Source organism: Plectropomus leopardus, chromosome 11, assembly GCF_008729295.1.
Source record: "Plectropomus leopardus isolate mb chromosome 11, YSFRI_Pleo_2.0, whole genome shotgun sequence".
Classification (NCBI taxonomy): Eukaryota; Metazoa; Chordata; class Actinopteri; order Perciformes; family Serranidae; genus Plectropomus; species Plectropomus leopardus.
In genome coordinates this window covers 27389316-27405882 of record NC_056473.1, presented here as the reverse complement: position 1 = coordinate 27405882, position 16567 = coordinate 27389316, and the positions used below count along the sequence as shown (strand labels likewise).

General features: G+C 42.5%; 1 protein-coding gene across 1 annotated transcript; it reads right to left on the bottom strand.

The window, feature by feature from the left end:
* Positions 1-12012: 12012 nt before the first annotated feature.
* lrrc4.2 (leucine rich repeat containing 4.2) lies at positions 12013-15040 on the bottom strand. Its single transcript, XM_042496437.1, has 2 exons — positions 14403-15040; positions 12013-14246 (listed from the first exon to the last, which is right to left on the bottom strand). Exon 2 carries the CDS (start codon positions 14123-14125, stop codon positions 12125-12127), a length of 2001 nt encoding a protein of 666 aa, XP_042352371.1. The 5' UTR covers positions 14126-14246; positions 14403-15040; the 3' UTR covers positions 12013-12124.
* Positions 15041-16567: the final 1527 nt, after the last annotated feature.

Sequence of the window (16567 nt, the reverse complement as noted above, 5' to 3'; positions counted from 1 at the left end):
AATTTCCACAGTCTCTAAACACATATTGAGACAGACTGGTTTTGGGCTGACTGCAGGAAAAGTAACATTTATGTGTTTTCACTCTTATTTAATGCTGTTTTCATTGTCTACTTTTCTCTCTTTCGATCATGCCAGGCTTTTCTCTTATGCACCCCGACTGTTGTCTCTCACCTCGTCTCCTCTGTGTGTGTATCTCACTCACAAGAGTTGCAATGCTTATTGAAATGCAAACAATTCATTGTCTGAGTAGCATCAAGTGAGATCATTTAACAAATGCAATTGGTCTGTGAGTTTGCTAAGCCAGTGCTACAAATGCTTTTCCTGTTAAAATAGCAAAACTTAGTCACAACTTCATAATTCTCAATAATTTATCAGTCATTGATTTGGGTTCGAATAGGACGGCATCTGGGTACAAACCCAGGAAGCATAGAGGGATGGCGGGTTAACAAAGGTGATGGCTTTTGGTCATTTTGCTACCAAAGGGGATGGGTTCCCCCTCAAATCTGTTACTGGCCAAAGGAAAGCAAAGAGCATTTAACGTGATGATTGTTATTCAATACAACACAGCTACTTTAACATACTCTTAACTGCCTCAATTGCAGAGGCATTTATTTGAGAGACGTTGGGATTTCACACACCCTGTTATAAGTGTATGTAATCTTATTATTAGTAAGAAGCCCTTTATGTTCATGTGTCAGCTCCCATTGTGCTAATCTGCTCATGTTTGTTGATAATACAAACTCATCTCTTCCTCTGTCTGTTTACCTTAAAGTCTTTCCAGAGGTTCAGGGTATAGAATCCCTTATTTGTGAGATTTTTATTATGGAATGTCTATAGGGAGTTTTATTTTTCATTAACAGCAGATTCACAAAGAGAAGGCAAAAGGCAAAGCACAGTCGATCCAATGAATCAATATGTGTAGTCCAATTGTAGTTGTTTTTTTTAAGAAAAGAAAAGAAAAAGAACAGAGCAGTGAGCATTGCATGACAGTGTTGGTGTACTGATGAAAATAATGATATGGATATGTAGTTTGTGCTAAATTGACCAAACAAACCATTAAAGTGCAGGTATTTGTGGTCATTATAGCCATGTTTCCACTAAACAGATACAGTAAACTCAGAACCTGCATGTAACTCATACGGACATGTAGCTGAACGTAGATCTGTTTTGCGTTTCTATTGCAGACAGTCCTCTTATTATTGTAGGTGGGGTTGTTAACAGATGGTAATAGCTGTGTCACTGCTCCAGCCATTCACTGTATTTCCTCTTCACCGACGATGCAGACGAGCGTACCTCGCTTGATTGTCCACAAAACAGGGTGGCACAGCAGTATCAGAACAAAAGAGGAGCAGTCTGGAGTATTAAGAGCAAGAATGTAGTGCGGCCAAAGGGGGCAAAAACGACAACCTGCCACTGTTTTTTCTCCAAATATGCAGTTTACATAATCTGGTTGATACTCATGTACTTTTTTTAAAGCACTTAAAGAGCCAATCATCGCTTAAGTGTGACACAAGAGAGCCAATAAAAACAAATGCAATGGTCATAGTTGTCATGTTGACATTTAAGGTGTGCTGACTGATTCACATCAACTCATGCACTGAGTAACATGCAAGAAAACAATCCACCTTAAAAGCTGCCATTAGCTGCTTTGAGCAGCACAGTGAATAAAATCATTTTCTCTCAGTCTATGACTAGCTAAGTGTGAAAATCCTTTCATTGTTTCGTTAAAGTTGACTAACGTGTGTAAACTTGCCACTGCAGGAACAGCAGTTTCTCTATTGACCAATTAACAAACTACAGAGTTTCTGGCTCCACCTTTTAGCATCAGATCAGAGTGCTCATTACCCCAACATGAGGTTGACAAAAAAATGAGACGTAATGAAGGGGTTCTGTTGGTGCAATTCACAACTTTTAACAACTGAAATACAAAAATAGCCGTTCTAATGTTTAATGAACTGAACCAAACCAGACTGCTTGGTGGAAACAAGACTTTTCTTGATAAATAATGGTAGCTAAATTGCCTTGTCAAGAAGCTTTTAGTCATCTTCCTTAGAGATCAACTTCATTTTTGGTTGGAGTGACGACAGGGTTGTATTTGTGCCATTTGGTCTCATCGTTTGTTTGCAACACATCATTTAAGTCTGGTAGTAGAATGAACCAACATAGAGAGTGTTTTGTATTTATTTGATATTAACACAGTGTGCCTTTTTAAAATTTGGCCAAGGGAAAGTGATGAAAATTAGCACCTTCTGGAGTCTGACTCATTTACAGTATTTCTGTTGATCAATGGGCTGACCCTGGACAAAAACACACTAAATTACACCAAACAATCTTTGCTTTAGTATCTTTCTTAGTGTTGATATCACAGTGATGAGTAGGAAGTGTGAAAAGCCTAAACAAGAGTGGATATTACAGGTTTTTAGGTACTTTGCACTAAAAGAAATTAATATAGTGGCATACATCTCACCTGCTGTGTTGTTTCCTGTTGGCTTTGACTATATGACCAAAGTAATCTTTCTTTTTATCATCTTAACCATGAACTTATTTTTTTTTATAAAGAGCAATCTCTACTAAGGCTGATGCAGGGATCTGGGGATTGGAGAACCAGGTGTCTAATTTTTGTCGAGGTTGAGGACTGACTGATGTGTAGGCTGAGGGTGCTGAAGCTTTTCCCAGCATTCATTGGTTTGACGGCACTGAAAACATCTTGGAGAGGTTGCCAGCCGAAGGGCTAACTCTCACACACAAACACATTATCACTCATTTTAACACCTACAAGTAATGTGGAGTCTGCAGCTATCGTAGTCAGCTTGTGTTTAGACTGTGAAAGAAAACTGAAGCACCCAGAGGAAACGCGAACACATCACGGAGATGCATGAAACCTTCACACAGAAATGACAAGGGTAAAGGACAGGACTGCTGCTGTGCTGTTTAAGTCCATCATTGCAAAGTATTTTGACAGTATTGGAAAAAAAAAGAAATTGAAATACCTCTACTAATTTTTAAACCATGCAATGAGCACAAAACAGGACTATGACTTGCACTTACAGAGTACACAAAAGAGGTCATATTCTTACTAAGCTGTTTACATGGGTAATGAAAATGATCCACTAATAGTCAAGTGTACATGTAGCCTTGCATACTCTGATCACGATAAAACGCTTGGCTATGTTCAACAAGAGTCTATGTCCTAATACGTTGTTTATAAAGTCATAATATGGAAAAGTGAAACAGCTGTAGCTGCTTAAGCAATTTAGCTTTTTTGGCTCAAAATTGAATTAGTTTTAGAGTTTTCCACCTTGTTCGACCATTAGAACACAGCCTCCTTCTTACATCCCCCAACCACTTTCTTGAGAAGGTCAGTTTTATGATTTTTGCACATATCCAAAAACCTGTAATGTTTTGAAAAGAAAGGTTTGTTTCTCCCCCTGAACAGGATTGTGAGCTTTGGAGTGCACAGAGCCGACCGCAAACAGCTAAGAGACTGCGTGTAAAATCAGAATAAAATCACCGTATTCAACATGACTCGATTAAAAAATACTACATCCAGAATAAGACATAATTCTGAATATCCAAACACAATGTATCGTTTACACGAGCTGTATTAATTTATTCAGAATATTACCATATTCTGAATAATAGTGGATATTAGTAAGCATGTAAAATACATTTTGTGGGGCCTGGTGGCTCAGTGGATAGAGCGGGCGCCCCATGTACAGAGGCTGTGTCCTCGCCGCACCAGCTGCGGGTTCAATTCCAGCCTTGGCCCTTTGCTGCATGTCACCCCTTTTTTCTCTCCCCCTTTCACACTTGTGCTGTCCATTTAATTAAAGGCCAAAATGCCCAAAAAATATCTTTAAAAAAAAAAATAATAATTTTGTTGGACCACTTTACATTCTAAAAATGGTGAAGCAAAATTGAAATATTGTTGTTTTTTTTTAACATTTTAAACACCTACTTCATGTTCTATTAAATATTTGTTAAACAGTATAAACCACTTCAAAATGTTAAAAAAGAAAACCTGAATGTAAATTCACTGAAATCCTATTCTTAGGCTTTGTGATGAACGTGCTGAAGCAGGCAGAGAGGTTGAGAATTAGAACGTCACCACAGTAAATATGACAAATATGAAACAACAGCTCAAGGTCAGAGGCTGTCGAGCAAGAAACCATTAGGTGAACACCATGTTCAGCATTACAAATGATTTGTATTTACTATTATTAGAATTATCACGACGAGTTTTTCCACTTTTTCAGAAAATCAAGGTCAAATCAATAACAAATAACACTTAGGCTAATTTTTCAGATTATGTTGAACACATTCTGCACAGTTGTGTGCATGTTGCCCCATTAACTTAGTTTTTAAAATTTTTTTTGTTTTACTCTTCAGCCTACAGTCGACAAAACCCACGATTTACAACACAGAGATCTTTTGGTAGCACTTGTATTTTCGCTTTCTTATAGGTGTTCTGAAAATATGTCATGCCATCTACGATTGGCAACTCAGCTGCCAAAATAACACTTTGCCATACAGATACAATAAACACAGACATGAAATGGGTACTGCCACATTTCTACCACAACAGAGCTGTTTATGACAGATTTTCCCTTTAAGAAAAGTCGTGTTACCTTATTTAGTTAATAAACTAATTTCCTCAAATAAACTTTCTAATGGAAAGGCATTGTTATTAGAGGTCAGAGCTCTGCTTTGTGTAATTTGTGAAACAGTATAAATGATTACTTTTTCCTTTTCTCACATCCCTCTTGTCTATCTCCCACAGCATGAACTCAACACATACCAGCCACTGAATAGGCCCATTGAGCTTAATTTGGAGTGGCTGTCTAACCAAGGTCCTCAAAGTAAATATGAATACAGTACATTCTGTCAGGGTCACAGTTAGTTCCCTATTCACACCGCTCCATGTCTACCACAATTTTCCTCAACAGCCAATCACCATTGCACTGACATCCAGGGGAACCATAGCAACTGCGAGGCATTGGATGTTATTGGCAGGGTCAATGGATTAAAAGAGAAAAGAGACGGAAGTCAAGTTTAAAGAAAAAAACCAACTGAATCTATGCAACTGCCAAAACTGCCACAGAGCGACGGAGATTTGACAGCGAGTCTGTTGATGAACCCACTACCAGCTCAAATAGAAGCAGTTTTAATGGCTCATTGGCTTGATGCAGCTCACAAAGCCCCTATGTACTGTTGAAATTTTCACTGAATTGTCTGTCTCTGTCTCCCTTTCAATTTCTCTCTCTCTCTCTCTCTCTCTCACACACACACACACACACACACACACACACACACACACACACACTCTCTCTCAATATGTCTGGGGTGGTTGGTGGTGAGTCACCCATCTTGCTCACTGTGAGAGAAGGAGATTGGTGCCAGGTATGTGAATGATACCAGTGTGTCTTTGTGATGTTTGCAGATACGCTGTCTTTGCAGTATTTGTATTTACAGAGATAAAGAGATAAAGTCTGCGATAAACTTGTGGTTCACAGTTTGAACTTGTTAAGGCAATAGCAGAAACATCAGGGGCTAGACACAATAACATGAACACCTGTTTTATGTACTGCAGTCCAATAGTTCCGCAAAACTACTTCTATGTGCTAGTCACAAGAAAAAACACACATTCGAAGTATTTCTCGCTGGCATCAACTATTTGCAACTAAGCTTGAAACAAGCATAAGAAAAAAAAAAACACAGACAGTGGTATGTAGTATAAATATAGACAAGACAGCAATACAAAGGTAAACAACAAGGATAGATCATTAGTGCAATTTGCATTAGTGGAAACTGAGTCATTGAAAAGATGCAGAACATTTCTAACAAAGTACTTAGTCTGAATATTGCCCTTGGTATATCTGTCTGCAATAATAACATAAGTTGAATTGTGGATGGATGTTTTACAAAGTATTTTGAAAGGTACCTCTTCCTATTCTCGACAATGTTTGTGTTTTATATTCAAATAAATCATGATATTCATCCACCAGGGATTTAGTGCATCATAAACAAAAGCCCAAAAAGCTGTTGTCAGTTATGCATTTAAGAATTAGAATATTTTTAAATAGCAACTGATGAAAATGCATGACACCAACTTTTTCCGACAGAGCCCAGTTTGAAGAGCAAAGACAAAAAACTCAAAGGCTGTGTCCAAAATTATTCTCTGTTTAATATGCAGTGCACTATCTTTGCCGTCTGCCATTTTATTTGTGTCCTAATTGTGAATGTGTAAATTTATCTACTAGTGTTTGCAAAAATTTCTCAGTGGACCCACTAAGTATTCTCCATGACATGTGCTGCACGCCACTTTCTCAGATAAGTGCCTCTTCATCTGTCAGTGATGACACGACACGGTAGCAATTTACTCCTCACTATAGAGTGAACCACTGAGTGTCTATTATATAGGGAAAAAGAGAATGATGGTGTGATTTTGGACACAACCAAATAAAGAAATTGTCCTAATAAAACAACCCGAATGATTCTAACTTTGTTGAGAGATGGTGCATTCATATAGGACTACATCACTTTTATAGAGGGTGATTAAGAAAATAGATTTTCAGGGTTCTTTAAACTTCACAAAGTGGAATTTATTACAGCGCTGGGTTGCAAAGGTGTTTCTGTTCTTGTTTGAACCGCCTGCACAGGGATATGATAATCACTATAAAAGAAAGGGTGCATTTAATTAAAGCTACATCCACTGCAGCGTTAAGTGCAGCCTGTCCTTCATTGCGCATTCATGCTTCTTTTTGAGTCATTTCTTCCTTTCTGTTGTTGTTTTTGTTTGCCTCTCAGCGTGTGTTCCTGCATGCGTTCTGCTTTAACCTCCCCAGCAGTGAGTGGGAAAGGTTAAAATAACAGAACAGTGGCTGTCACTGCTGTGGAGGACACTCCATTCTCCCTCACACACACACACTCGCACACACACACACTGCATACAAGATAGAGAGAGACAGACTGACAGACAGAGAAAGAGACCTCCAGGAACAACCTCCAGCTGCCACCCCTTATCCAGGGCTGCACTGGTCCAAAGAGAGCACACTGGCCTACATTACAATGACACTGACATATACTGTACGCGAGTATATAAGACTGTGCTTCTGCTTTAATGCGGCATAATAGCAGTGTCATATCTTGCGTTGCCACCATGGGAGAAAGTATTTTATATATTTTATTTTTCTAATGTATCATGTTATGTGGTCATGCAAACATAAATGTAAGGGATTTGCATGTTTATATTTTAACCTGTGGTGAATGAAGGAAGAGGTGAGCAGTTCTGAGTGAACGTCCTTCCCTATTACAGTAAAGCGAGGTCAGTCTAATACTTTCTCCAGTGTGACAAAAAACAGGCATCAGCTATAATTTGTTCAAACTCTCAAAGGAATAATATTCTGACAGCAACACTTTTTTTTTGAGAAGGTCACTCACCTGGTGCACACAGTCGTGTTGAGGAATTATAAACAAGCAAAGTCCCATCATGCATCTGAGCCATGATTCACAAACTATAAAAGTCCATTTCTCCCTCCATCCACATTTTGCTGAGGTAATTCAAACAACTGTTTTGCAGTGTCATCTGATGAAATTTGTGTGTTCTCCAATTCAATTTGCATACAATATTTTCTTTGTTAATTATGTAGAGAAAGTGGAAAATTGCATCAATAATAAAACAACATCAAAACTCTGACATCTGAAAATTGAATTAGTTGGGACTTATAATTATTTCTGTAGACTATTTGTAGATATTGTGTGTGCTTGCGGATGTATGTTGATGTGGATGTGTTTGGAAGACTGGCAGTCACCTCTTCACTCCCATTTATCTCCTGCCTTTGTTGTCTTGAACCAAAAACAGTCTTGGTAATTGAAAAACATGGAAAAAAACAAAATGTTTTGAGGTTTTGACTTAAGCTTTTTGAAGTCTTTAAAACTGACTTTTTTGTGTGTTCATATGAGATTGTTCTTATAAAACAAATACGAGTTTATTTTGTTTTATTGTACTGGTTAAAATTCCAGGGTCATTTTGCATAATGACAACAAAAAAAAAGAATTCATTCTGGTTTTAAAAATCTGCATTCATCATTTGTTTGTAAAGGATAAAGCAGGTTTTAGCTGCTAGACATTTAAAGTGTGAGCATAAGCTCCGGTCAGGCCAAGGTATAGCGCTATAGTAAAGAGAGTGCAGTCAGGTGTAGGCTGACTAATCAAGCGTTGAGAGAGGGATGAGAATTGAGTCTAGGCCATTTCTCACCTCTAAGAGGACCATGGATCATTTCTTACAATCCCTTTGTGGGCACAAAAAGGCATCAGTCAGTGGAGAAGCTGTGACAGAATTGCTGCGGCCCGCCACCTGACCAACACCTCTTACTGCTGGGAACTTCATTAACAGATATGGATCTGAGGCTCAAGGACTTGTTCCCAACAAACCCTTAACCTCACAGAACGCCAGCCGTGGAGCCTTATCCCAAACCCTTTCCTGTTGTCTCTCTGCAGATCCTATCTTACTGGAGTGAGACATGCTGTATAGTGGCAGCTTAGCCATTCTTTTCACCCCTTCCATCCCCTGCCAATATGGATAGCATGTGCCTCTGACATACTGCTTACTTCAAAAAGATGCAGCACGTCTTTGGCTGGAGCTTTATCAGTGAACCAACTGGCTGAAAATCAATGGGGGGGGGGGTACAGGTGGGCATTAGTGAGCATGCTCCAAAAGACTATGCAAATCTGCGAGAGTCGCTGTGCCAAACAGATAACACGAAGAAAGACAGGAAGAGAGTACGAAGCCGCCGCAAGACACAACCTAGTCGTGCTATATTGAGGGGGTTTCAGTCAATGATTTTGAGTCAATTAGCGAGTGATAAAAAGGAGGGGACACAGGAAGGGAGACAGCAGCAGTTATGACAAGACATCTTCACAGCTCATTTGCAACAAGGCAACATACAGCCAAATTCAAAGCATATGACTGACTCAGCTGCTGGAGATAAGACGGCAGCCACCCCAGAGAAAAGATTCATATTAACCCTGCTGATGTTGTCAGGAAAGCACAATTGTCTAGGACCTTGTTTTCAGCAGTAATCACAATGGCCATTCGACTCCAGCCCCCAGCCTCTTCACCCTCGACACTGGTGCAGCAAACCTGAATTGACTGAGTGGTTGATAGTATTATGTTAAATCTGGACCTGCCTCCCCTTTTGATGTTAACACTGAGGAGGAGGAGGAGGAGAAGAGAGAAAAAATAGAAGAAAGGACGGGGTTGTCAGTGTTCTTGTATGTGGCTGGTTATCGGGCACATTAAAGGCTTTACAAAGAGCCAATAGCCTCTTATGAAGGCGCTAGCACAGCCAGAGCCACGCTGTGCTGGGGAAATAATAAGAGTCTGCTCTTTTGCAACCCACACATACTGTAACAACCAAGAACACTCACTTTTGTCAAAGCAAAGAGTAGCCATCGCACTCTGGCTGTGACTGGAGATTCAGCTGTGAATCTCGTTCACATTTTGAAGGGAATTAAGAAACACTTGACATAGTCATAGGAGTTCCATCTGCTTCTTGAGGCCCACCTGTACTCACACACTGCCAGGTGCACTGCCAGGAAACACTAACACCTCTCTAGCCATCCATTCAAAGCTGAGGAAACCTCCGGATGAAAATAGCATTAGAGGAATTTCCTCTTATATGCCTTAATTTGTTTATGTGCAGTACATGCTGTTTCAACAGTACATATTTTTCGAAAATTAAAACAAACTACTGAGGAAAAAAATGACTCCCACTCAACCTGTATTCCAGACTGTTACATAATTGCTGTCCCTGTTTTGTTTTACTGCACCGCAGGAGTACCTACTGTAATGCAGTCATCTTATTGTGAATGTCAGGAGAAAAAATGCACATATACATACGTTAAATGCCAGTCAATGCCTCATAGCACATTATTATATGGCTCTTGATGGCATGGGAAGTTCAGCCTGTGGCTTTGAAATAAAGCCTTGGTGTTCCTGTCAACTCACCATGCCCCATAATTATCACAGGGGTCATACTGCAATTTCCTCTTTATCCCCAAATAGCCTCAACAGGAGCACTATTGTATTGCAACATAAACCTCTTCAAATGACCAATAACCTGCAGGGTTGAAGAGCATTTGTCTAAATCAGAACAAAAGAATAAGGCGTGGTGAGTGGTTGCATGAAGGGCAGCAGTATAAGGTCATAGGTAAGGTGTTTCAGTCACCGCAGAGACTCAGTATGCTTATTTATGGAAGCTGGCCTTTTAACTGCATGACGTCAAGATAATTCAGATTGTTCAGAAATGCACTGACACATTCAGCATCTGCAAAAAATAGATAATAAAAATCAGTGCTCTCCCCTTGTTAGGTGATATATTTTCAGAATGTATTCTGGAAGTATTTGGCTTCCTTATGAGGGCCTGTGTTGTACCTCATATCATGTTGAACCACCCACAACTGTTTCTTCTCATTAAACACAGTTTCTATTATAAATATATAATTTCCACTTGATAAATGTCAGATTCTGATAGGAACTGCAACCTACAGGTGAGCATGTAAGGAAAAGAAACCCACAAACTGTAGAACTGTGGGATACATGTATTTTTTTCCCCTTCACAGTCACTGAGAAATCAATGTTAAGAACTAAGCTGAGGCATCAAAGACCAACAGCCTATCTGACCTGCATAGAGCCCCACTGTGGGGTATAATGCAGCATTGTACACCAGTTACTTAAAGACCCATTCATGCAGACACTAAGTAAATGCATAGGACCGTAAGATGGGGGGTTCGGGGTAGGATACGATTTACAATACTGCCTCCAGCCTTTACGATTAAACAACTTACACACAAATGGAAATATATTCAGAGAGAAGAAAAAACATCAGATGAAAGTGTTTCTGATTAGAGAAATACAAACCAAAGGTTTTTATTTTTCATAGCCTCCTTTGTCTCTCCATAAAAATAGTGTTGCTCAAAATAAACTGTTAAAAGAAAAACAAAGTCATGTTTCAATGTAGTCCATGGAAAAGCCCCGGTATCAGACATTCATTTGTTTCACTTCAATCCTCAGGTTTTTTTCTCCAAAAGCAGAACGGTCAGCAAAGCCCTGTATCACTGCACCACATGTCTGTTCATTTGAAAAGCATCGGAATGAGCCCTTGCAGAGACAAGTCAGGCAACTGCTGTAATGCATTATTAAATTAGCCCTAAACACTACACAAGCCATTAAGAAGCATGTCAAAACCTAAGGGAAAAAAAAACACAAAATGCAACCAATAACAGAACAAAGTATTTGCAACAACTGTTATTAGCCCGCACTTCATCTTTGCCAGTTAAACCAGTGGGGAATCATGTGCACACTTAATAAACATGTTTAGATACGCTACAACTAAGAAGCACTGGCACTGTCAAATAAACGCAGCTTAGCTCCAGCGAACAGAGGGTTAAACCTTAGCTGCAGAAATTCACTGCAGTCCAAAAGCATTTGGCTGATAGCTACTGAACAGCACATTCTATCTGTGCCATTACGCTGCTATCCTTGGACAAATGTTTCTATCTATCTAGATTTTGCTTGTGTGTCTTTTTGTGTTTCTAAGTCTGGAAATACCATTTTATTGCATATAATATTTGGCACAGTAAAAACTGGAGCTTACATTTGGGGCTGTATTTAGAAACTGGTGCCTGTATAAAGAGTTTTTTTTGTTTTTTTTTACTGCATCCTAAATATGGTCAAAAAACAAACTAAATGCCTCTTTTCCTACAGTAGACAGTACCACCTTCTATTGTCAATCACAAAAGCAATTCAGTATCTTTGTCTTTTTTAAATAGAAGTCACCAGTTATTAGAAAATAGTTTCAATTTACTTTCTTTTCTAATATAATTTGCATGTCTCACCACTGCCTGACGGTAGTTTCATTTATATATATTTATATTTTTTTCATATTTATATACTTATGTATAGGCATGTACAAGAAACAAAAAACTGTCTCTGATTTGCACTTCTGTACAAAAGAAAGTTACCGTTTTGTTCTTTGTGCATTCTATTGCATGGACTGGTGAGCAGATAGGTGGAGAGGAGAGGTTGGGGCAGAGTCAGAGATAGATCCAGAGGGAGCATTACTCAGATCTGGGTCTCTTGAACCTTCTCCTTGCCGTGAGAAGTCTTAATGACGTAGGGATCAGCAATGGTGCTGATGTGGCTGTGATGCTGTCTGACTGAGCGATGAAGAGAGTTGTTCTGGGTCCAGTGGGCTCCGTAGCCCCCTTGGCGGGATGAGGAGGAGGAGGACACGTATCCAGGCTTAAAGGTGTTGCTGTTGTGTTCCACTAACGTAGGCAGTACCAACCCTGTGTCATCAGAGCCACTAGATCCGGAGGTGGGTGGTGGAACAGGAGGAACTTCTTCCTCCATCTGTATGATTTCTATGGTCCTGGCTGCTGCCACCGTGCTCCTCTGTTGATGCCGCTTACGCAACTTATAGAATGCTATTAACATGGCGGCTGCCAGCAAGGTGACAGCAACAAAACAGCCAATGATGATTTTGGTGGTTTTCATCACCTCATCCAGGCTGGCGGCTGGCCCACTGGGGACTCTGGCAGTGGGGATTGACACCTGCCTTGGAGTCTGAGTGCTTTGAAACAGCACAGTGGGTGTAGAGATGAAGACGGGCTGAAAGACAGAGGGTGAGGCAGGGATCGTAGGCTTGGGTTTAGGTGTCTCCTCCACTGTGGGCTCCAAAACTTCCACTGTTACAGTGGTGAAATAGGACAGATTAGATGTGTTGAGTTCAGCATTGCTGACGTTAAGATAGGCCGAGGCATTGGAATTTCCCGCCATGTTGCTCACCATGCAGGTGTAGACCCCTGTGTCTGACGGCAGAACATTGGAGAAGTTGAGCGTCCCGTCGTTGAGGACAGATATCCGCGGATGAGCCGAGCCATGGGTCAACACAGTCCCATTGGGGAGAAGCCATCGGACTGAGCTCATAGCAGCCGTGCGACACTTCAGTTCTGCCACCCTCGCGGCCGAGATGTTCAGATCTCTGGGAGCGTCGAGTATGAATGGTGCCGAACACTGAAAGGTGGTCTGATCAACTTCCACCAGGTATCGTCCTCTCATATGGACCGGGGTGTGGCAGCGTCCGCAGCAGGTGGAATTTGTGGGAATGTATTCTCTGAGCCACCAAGAGAGCCACACTACATCACAGTCACATCGCCAAGGGTTGTGGTGCAGGTGTAGCTCCACCAGGTACTGTAGAGGGGTGAAGAGGTTATGGGGGAGAGACGAAAGGTTATTATGGGCTAAATTCAGCTCCACCAAGGCTGTGATGTCATCAAAAGCATTCCTCTCAATGGTGGTGATGGCAGAGTTCATAATCCACAGTTTGCGTAGATTTTTAAGCCCACGGAAGGCCCAAGGCTTCAGTTCAGGAAAAACATTCTCTGATATCTCTAACTCCTCCAGTCCCACTAGTGGTGAAAGATGAGGAAACTCCCTCAGGTTGCACATCCCCAAGTTGAGATACTTGAGGTTCTGAAGGCCCTCAAACGCCCCATCAGAAATGTACTCCAACTTCCTCAGTTCTCCCAAGTCCAGTCTCATGAGGGAGGGGACACGGTTGAAGGCATAAGATGGGATGCTCTCGATGGGATTGTTTCTAAGCCATAACTCTCTCAACTTTGACAGGTACTCAAAAGCCCCACTGGGAATGACTGTCAGTCTGTTGTCGAACAGCTCCAGGGTATTGAGGCTGGTCAGGCCATTGAAGGCCCCCACTTCAATCTGTCTGATAGCATTTCTGCCCAACTGCAGCACCTCCAGGTGATGCAGGTGCCTGAACGTATCCGCCTGTATGGTCTCTATGCTGTTTTCCATCAGATTTAGGTACCTGGTATTGGCCGGGATGTTCGGTGGAACCCTTACAAGACCTCGGCGGGTACACACCACCTTGCTGAGCTGGTTAGTGCAAGAGCACGCACCTGGACAGTTCTGTGGGTTAGCCGAGCCCAACGCAGGGCCTGTGGACTGGCACATACTGAGAGCAGGTACCATGAGAGAGAGCACGGCGAGCAGGGCTGCGTTCCAGGTAGGCTGCACACTAACCTGGCCCAGAGGACTCATGGTGTGGAGGGCTCATTATTCTGCATGGTGGGGGGAGACGGCACACACCAGAGGACAGACCACCCTAGCCTGGCTGGAGCAACTCAAGGCTCCCAAGTTCCATCGACAGTGCAGGGAGATGCTACACCAAAATTGATGTGTGTGTGAGGGAGAGTAGGGAAAAAGAAGGGACAGAGACGGAGACAGAGTGAGAGAAATTAATACAAGAGAAGTAGCAGAGGAAAAGCAGTGCAGCATTGTCAGAAAAAAAGGTTGAATAACACTATCAGTGACGTACCTCATTAGTTTGGAAGTGGTCCTTTTTGCCTCTTTCCAAATGTTAAAAGCAACAGTCATGCATCATGTTCATTTATAATTTCCTTCCATGGAAAGACAGCAAAGTGATGTTTTCTTGTTTTCCCTCTCTGAAAAAGTGAGGTGGCCCTCTATTAGCCAAGGGTACAAAATGGCTCCTGGTATTAAAGACTGAAAGCAGCATGAAAAGCACTCACAGGCAGAGGTAAGGCCATGAAGGCTTGGCAGGTGCCTGGATCCCTTCTGCCCCCACTAACTGCCCCCCTGCCAGGCTGCAGACTCCAGCATGCAGCTCCACTGTGGATAAATCACAATGATCCATAACGCAGTAAAACACGACAGAGGAGGAGAGAAGAAGTGACCAACTGAAATAAATAAAAATCCCCAGTTCTGTCGGCTCCTGATGCATGTGTTGGCTCGTCGGCTGGTCGGCTGTTTGGTGGAGAGACCTCCCTCACTGTGACTTTGCCAAGGGCTAGTCGGTCGCTGATTAGCCCCGTTGTGACAGAGACTGAGAGACAGAAAAAGGCTAAAGAACTCCCGGCACAGTCATCCCCCTCTCCTCTCCTCCTCTGTGTTCCTTTTGCTTCCTCCCAACGTTGGGCTGGCCCTGGTCAGAGCAGCTGCAGGCTGCCGTGTGCACAGTTAGCAGTAATCCGTCTATTCCTCCTGGGGGGAGGAGGGGGATGACTGGGTGGGGGGGTGGGGGGGGTGGTGGTGGGAGAGATGGTGGCGCTGGGTGGGGGGTGGAGAAGGGGATGCGCTGCACTGTTGGAGCTTCGCAAAAGGCTGTCGGAAGAGAGAGAGAGCACTCTTGTCCTCTTCTGCAATGAGAGAAAAGAGAGAGGATGACGCTGGGAGGATGTGTGTGGAAAAGAGCTTCGTATCTGTATCCAAAAACAGAGACAGGTATTGAGGATTCTTTTCTCCACTCGCTGTCTGTCCCCTGGGCTGTCTCCTGCAGTGTTCCTCTGCTTGCTTATTTGTTAGTTTTTCTCCAGGGCTGAGGTAGTAAGTTGTGGCAGTTAGCCATGTGTGTGGCTGTCAGACTTGCGGCTGGCTGGTGGACTACTGCAGTAGCCAGAGTAGAACAGAGAGGGAGAGAGAGAGGGAAAGAGAGACAGAAAGAGAGAGAAGGAGAGAGAACCAGTGACAGATCAAGAGCAAGTGAAAGATAGAGTGCGCGAAGGAGAGAGTGTGTGAGAGAGAGAGATGGAGAGGAGGAGGCACGCGAGCACTCAAACAGGCAGCCCACCGTCACAGAAGCAGCAGGAGCAGCATTCTAATCCACATCTCCTCTTCTTGTTTATTCTCCAATCTCTCTCTTTTCTCGATTCCCCCCCTCCGTGTCGGTGTTGCAGGCAGCTAAGATGCTCGCTCTGCCCCCTCCCTTTGTCCTTCAGTGGGAACGTGAATGTACTGCTGACGCACTCCTCTCAGCTGCTCAGCCAGCCTCAGAGCAGTGCATTGGTTTGATGCAGTGTTCCTGTGTATTAACACATTCAACCTCCCCTCCTCCCGTATCCCTCCCTCTCCCTCCCCTCACTGTAACTATCTTCTCCTCTCTTACTCTCTCCCTTTCTGTTTCTCACGTGTGCCGTCCCTCACCGTCTGTCTTTACTCTCACACTCTGGATCACTTTACCTGTGTCGATCCTCCCCTCTCTCTTGCTCTCCCAACCTGTCGTTAACATGGAAAGCCTCCCGTTCCAATGTATCATACAGAGACAAGAGGTCAGACTTTCTGCTCCAACTCCAGAGTGGTTTTGTGCTCTGTCTCTCCGTCTCTCTGTCTCGTGAGCGCAGCAGTGCGCCAGTGTTTTCCAGTGGAGATGCAGCTTGCTGCTATTCCTCACCTCTTGTAAGGCACAGTTTGGTGAGTGCTCCCTCATGCCTTATTACCATAAAGGACAAACAGAGTTGTTTGTTGCATCTGCTTTTCTTATTTTGTCAGTTGTAGAGGATTTATTGTGTGTGTATGTGTGTGTGTGTGTGTGAGGACTTTGGAGGTGGGGGGGGGGGGTTGGGTCGGGGGGTCCGTGACATCATAGAGGACTGAAATGCTGACTCTGCTTCTCTGTGTCTGCTGGGCAGTCTTCTCTTCAGGGAGGAGAAAGATGAAAGAGCTTGCACACAGTTATCTCAAAGA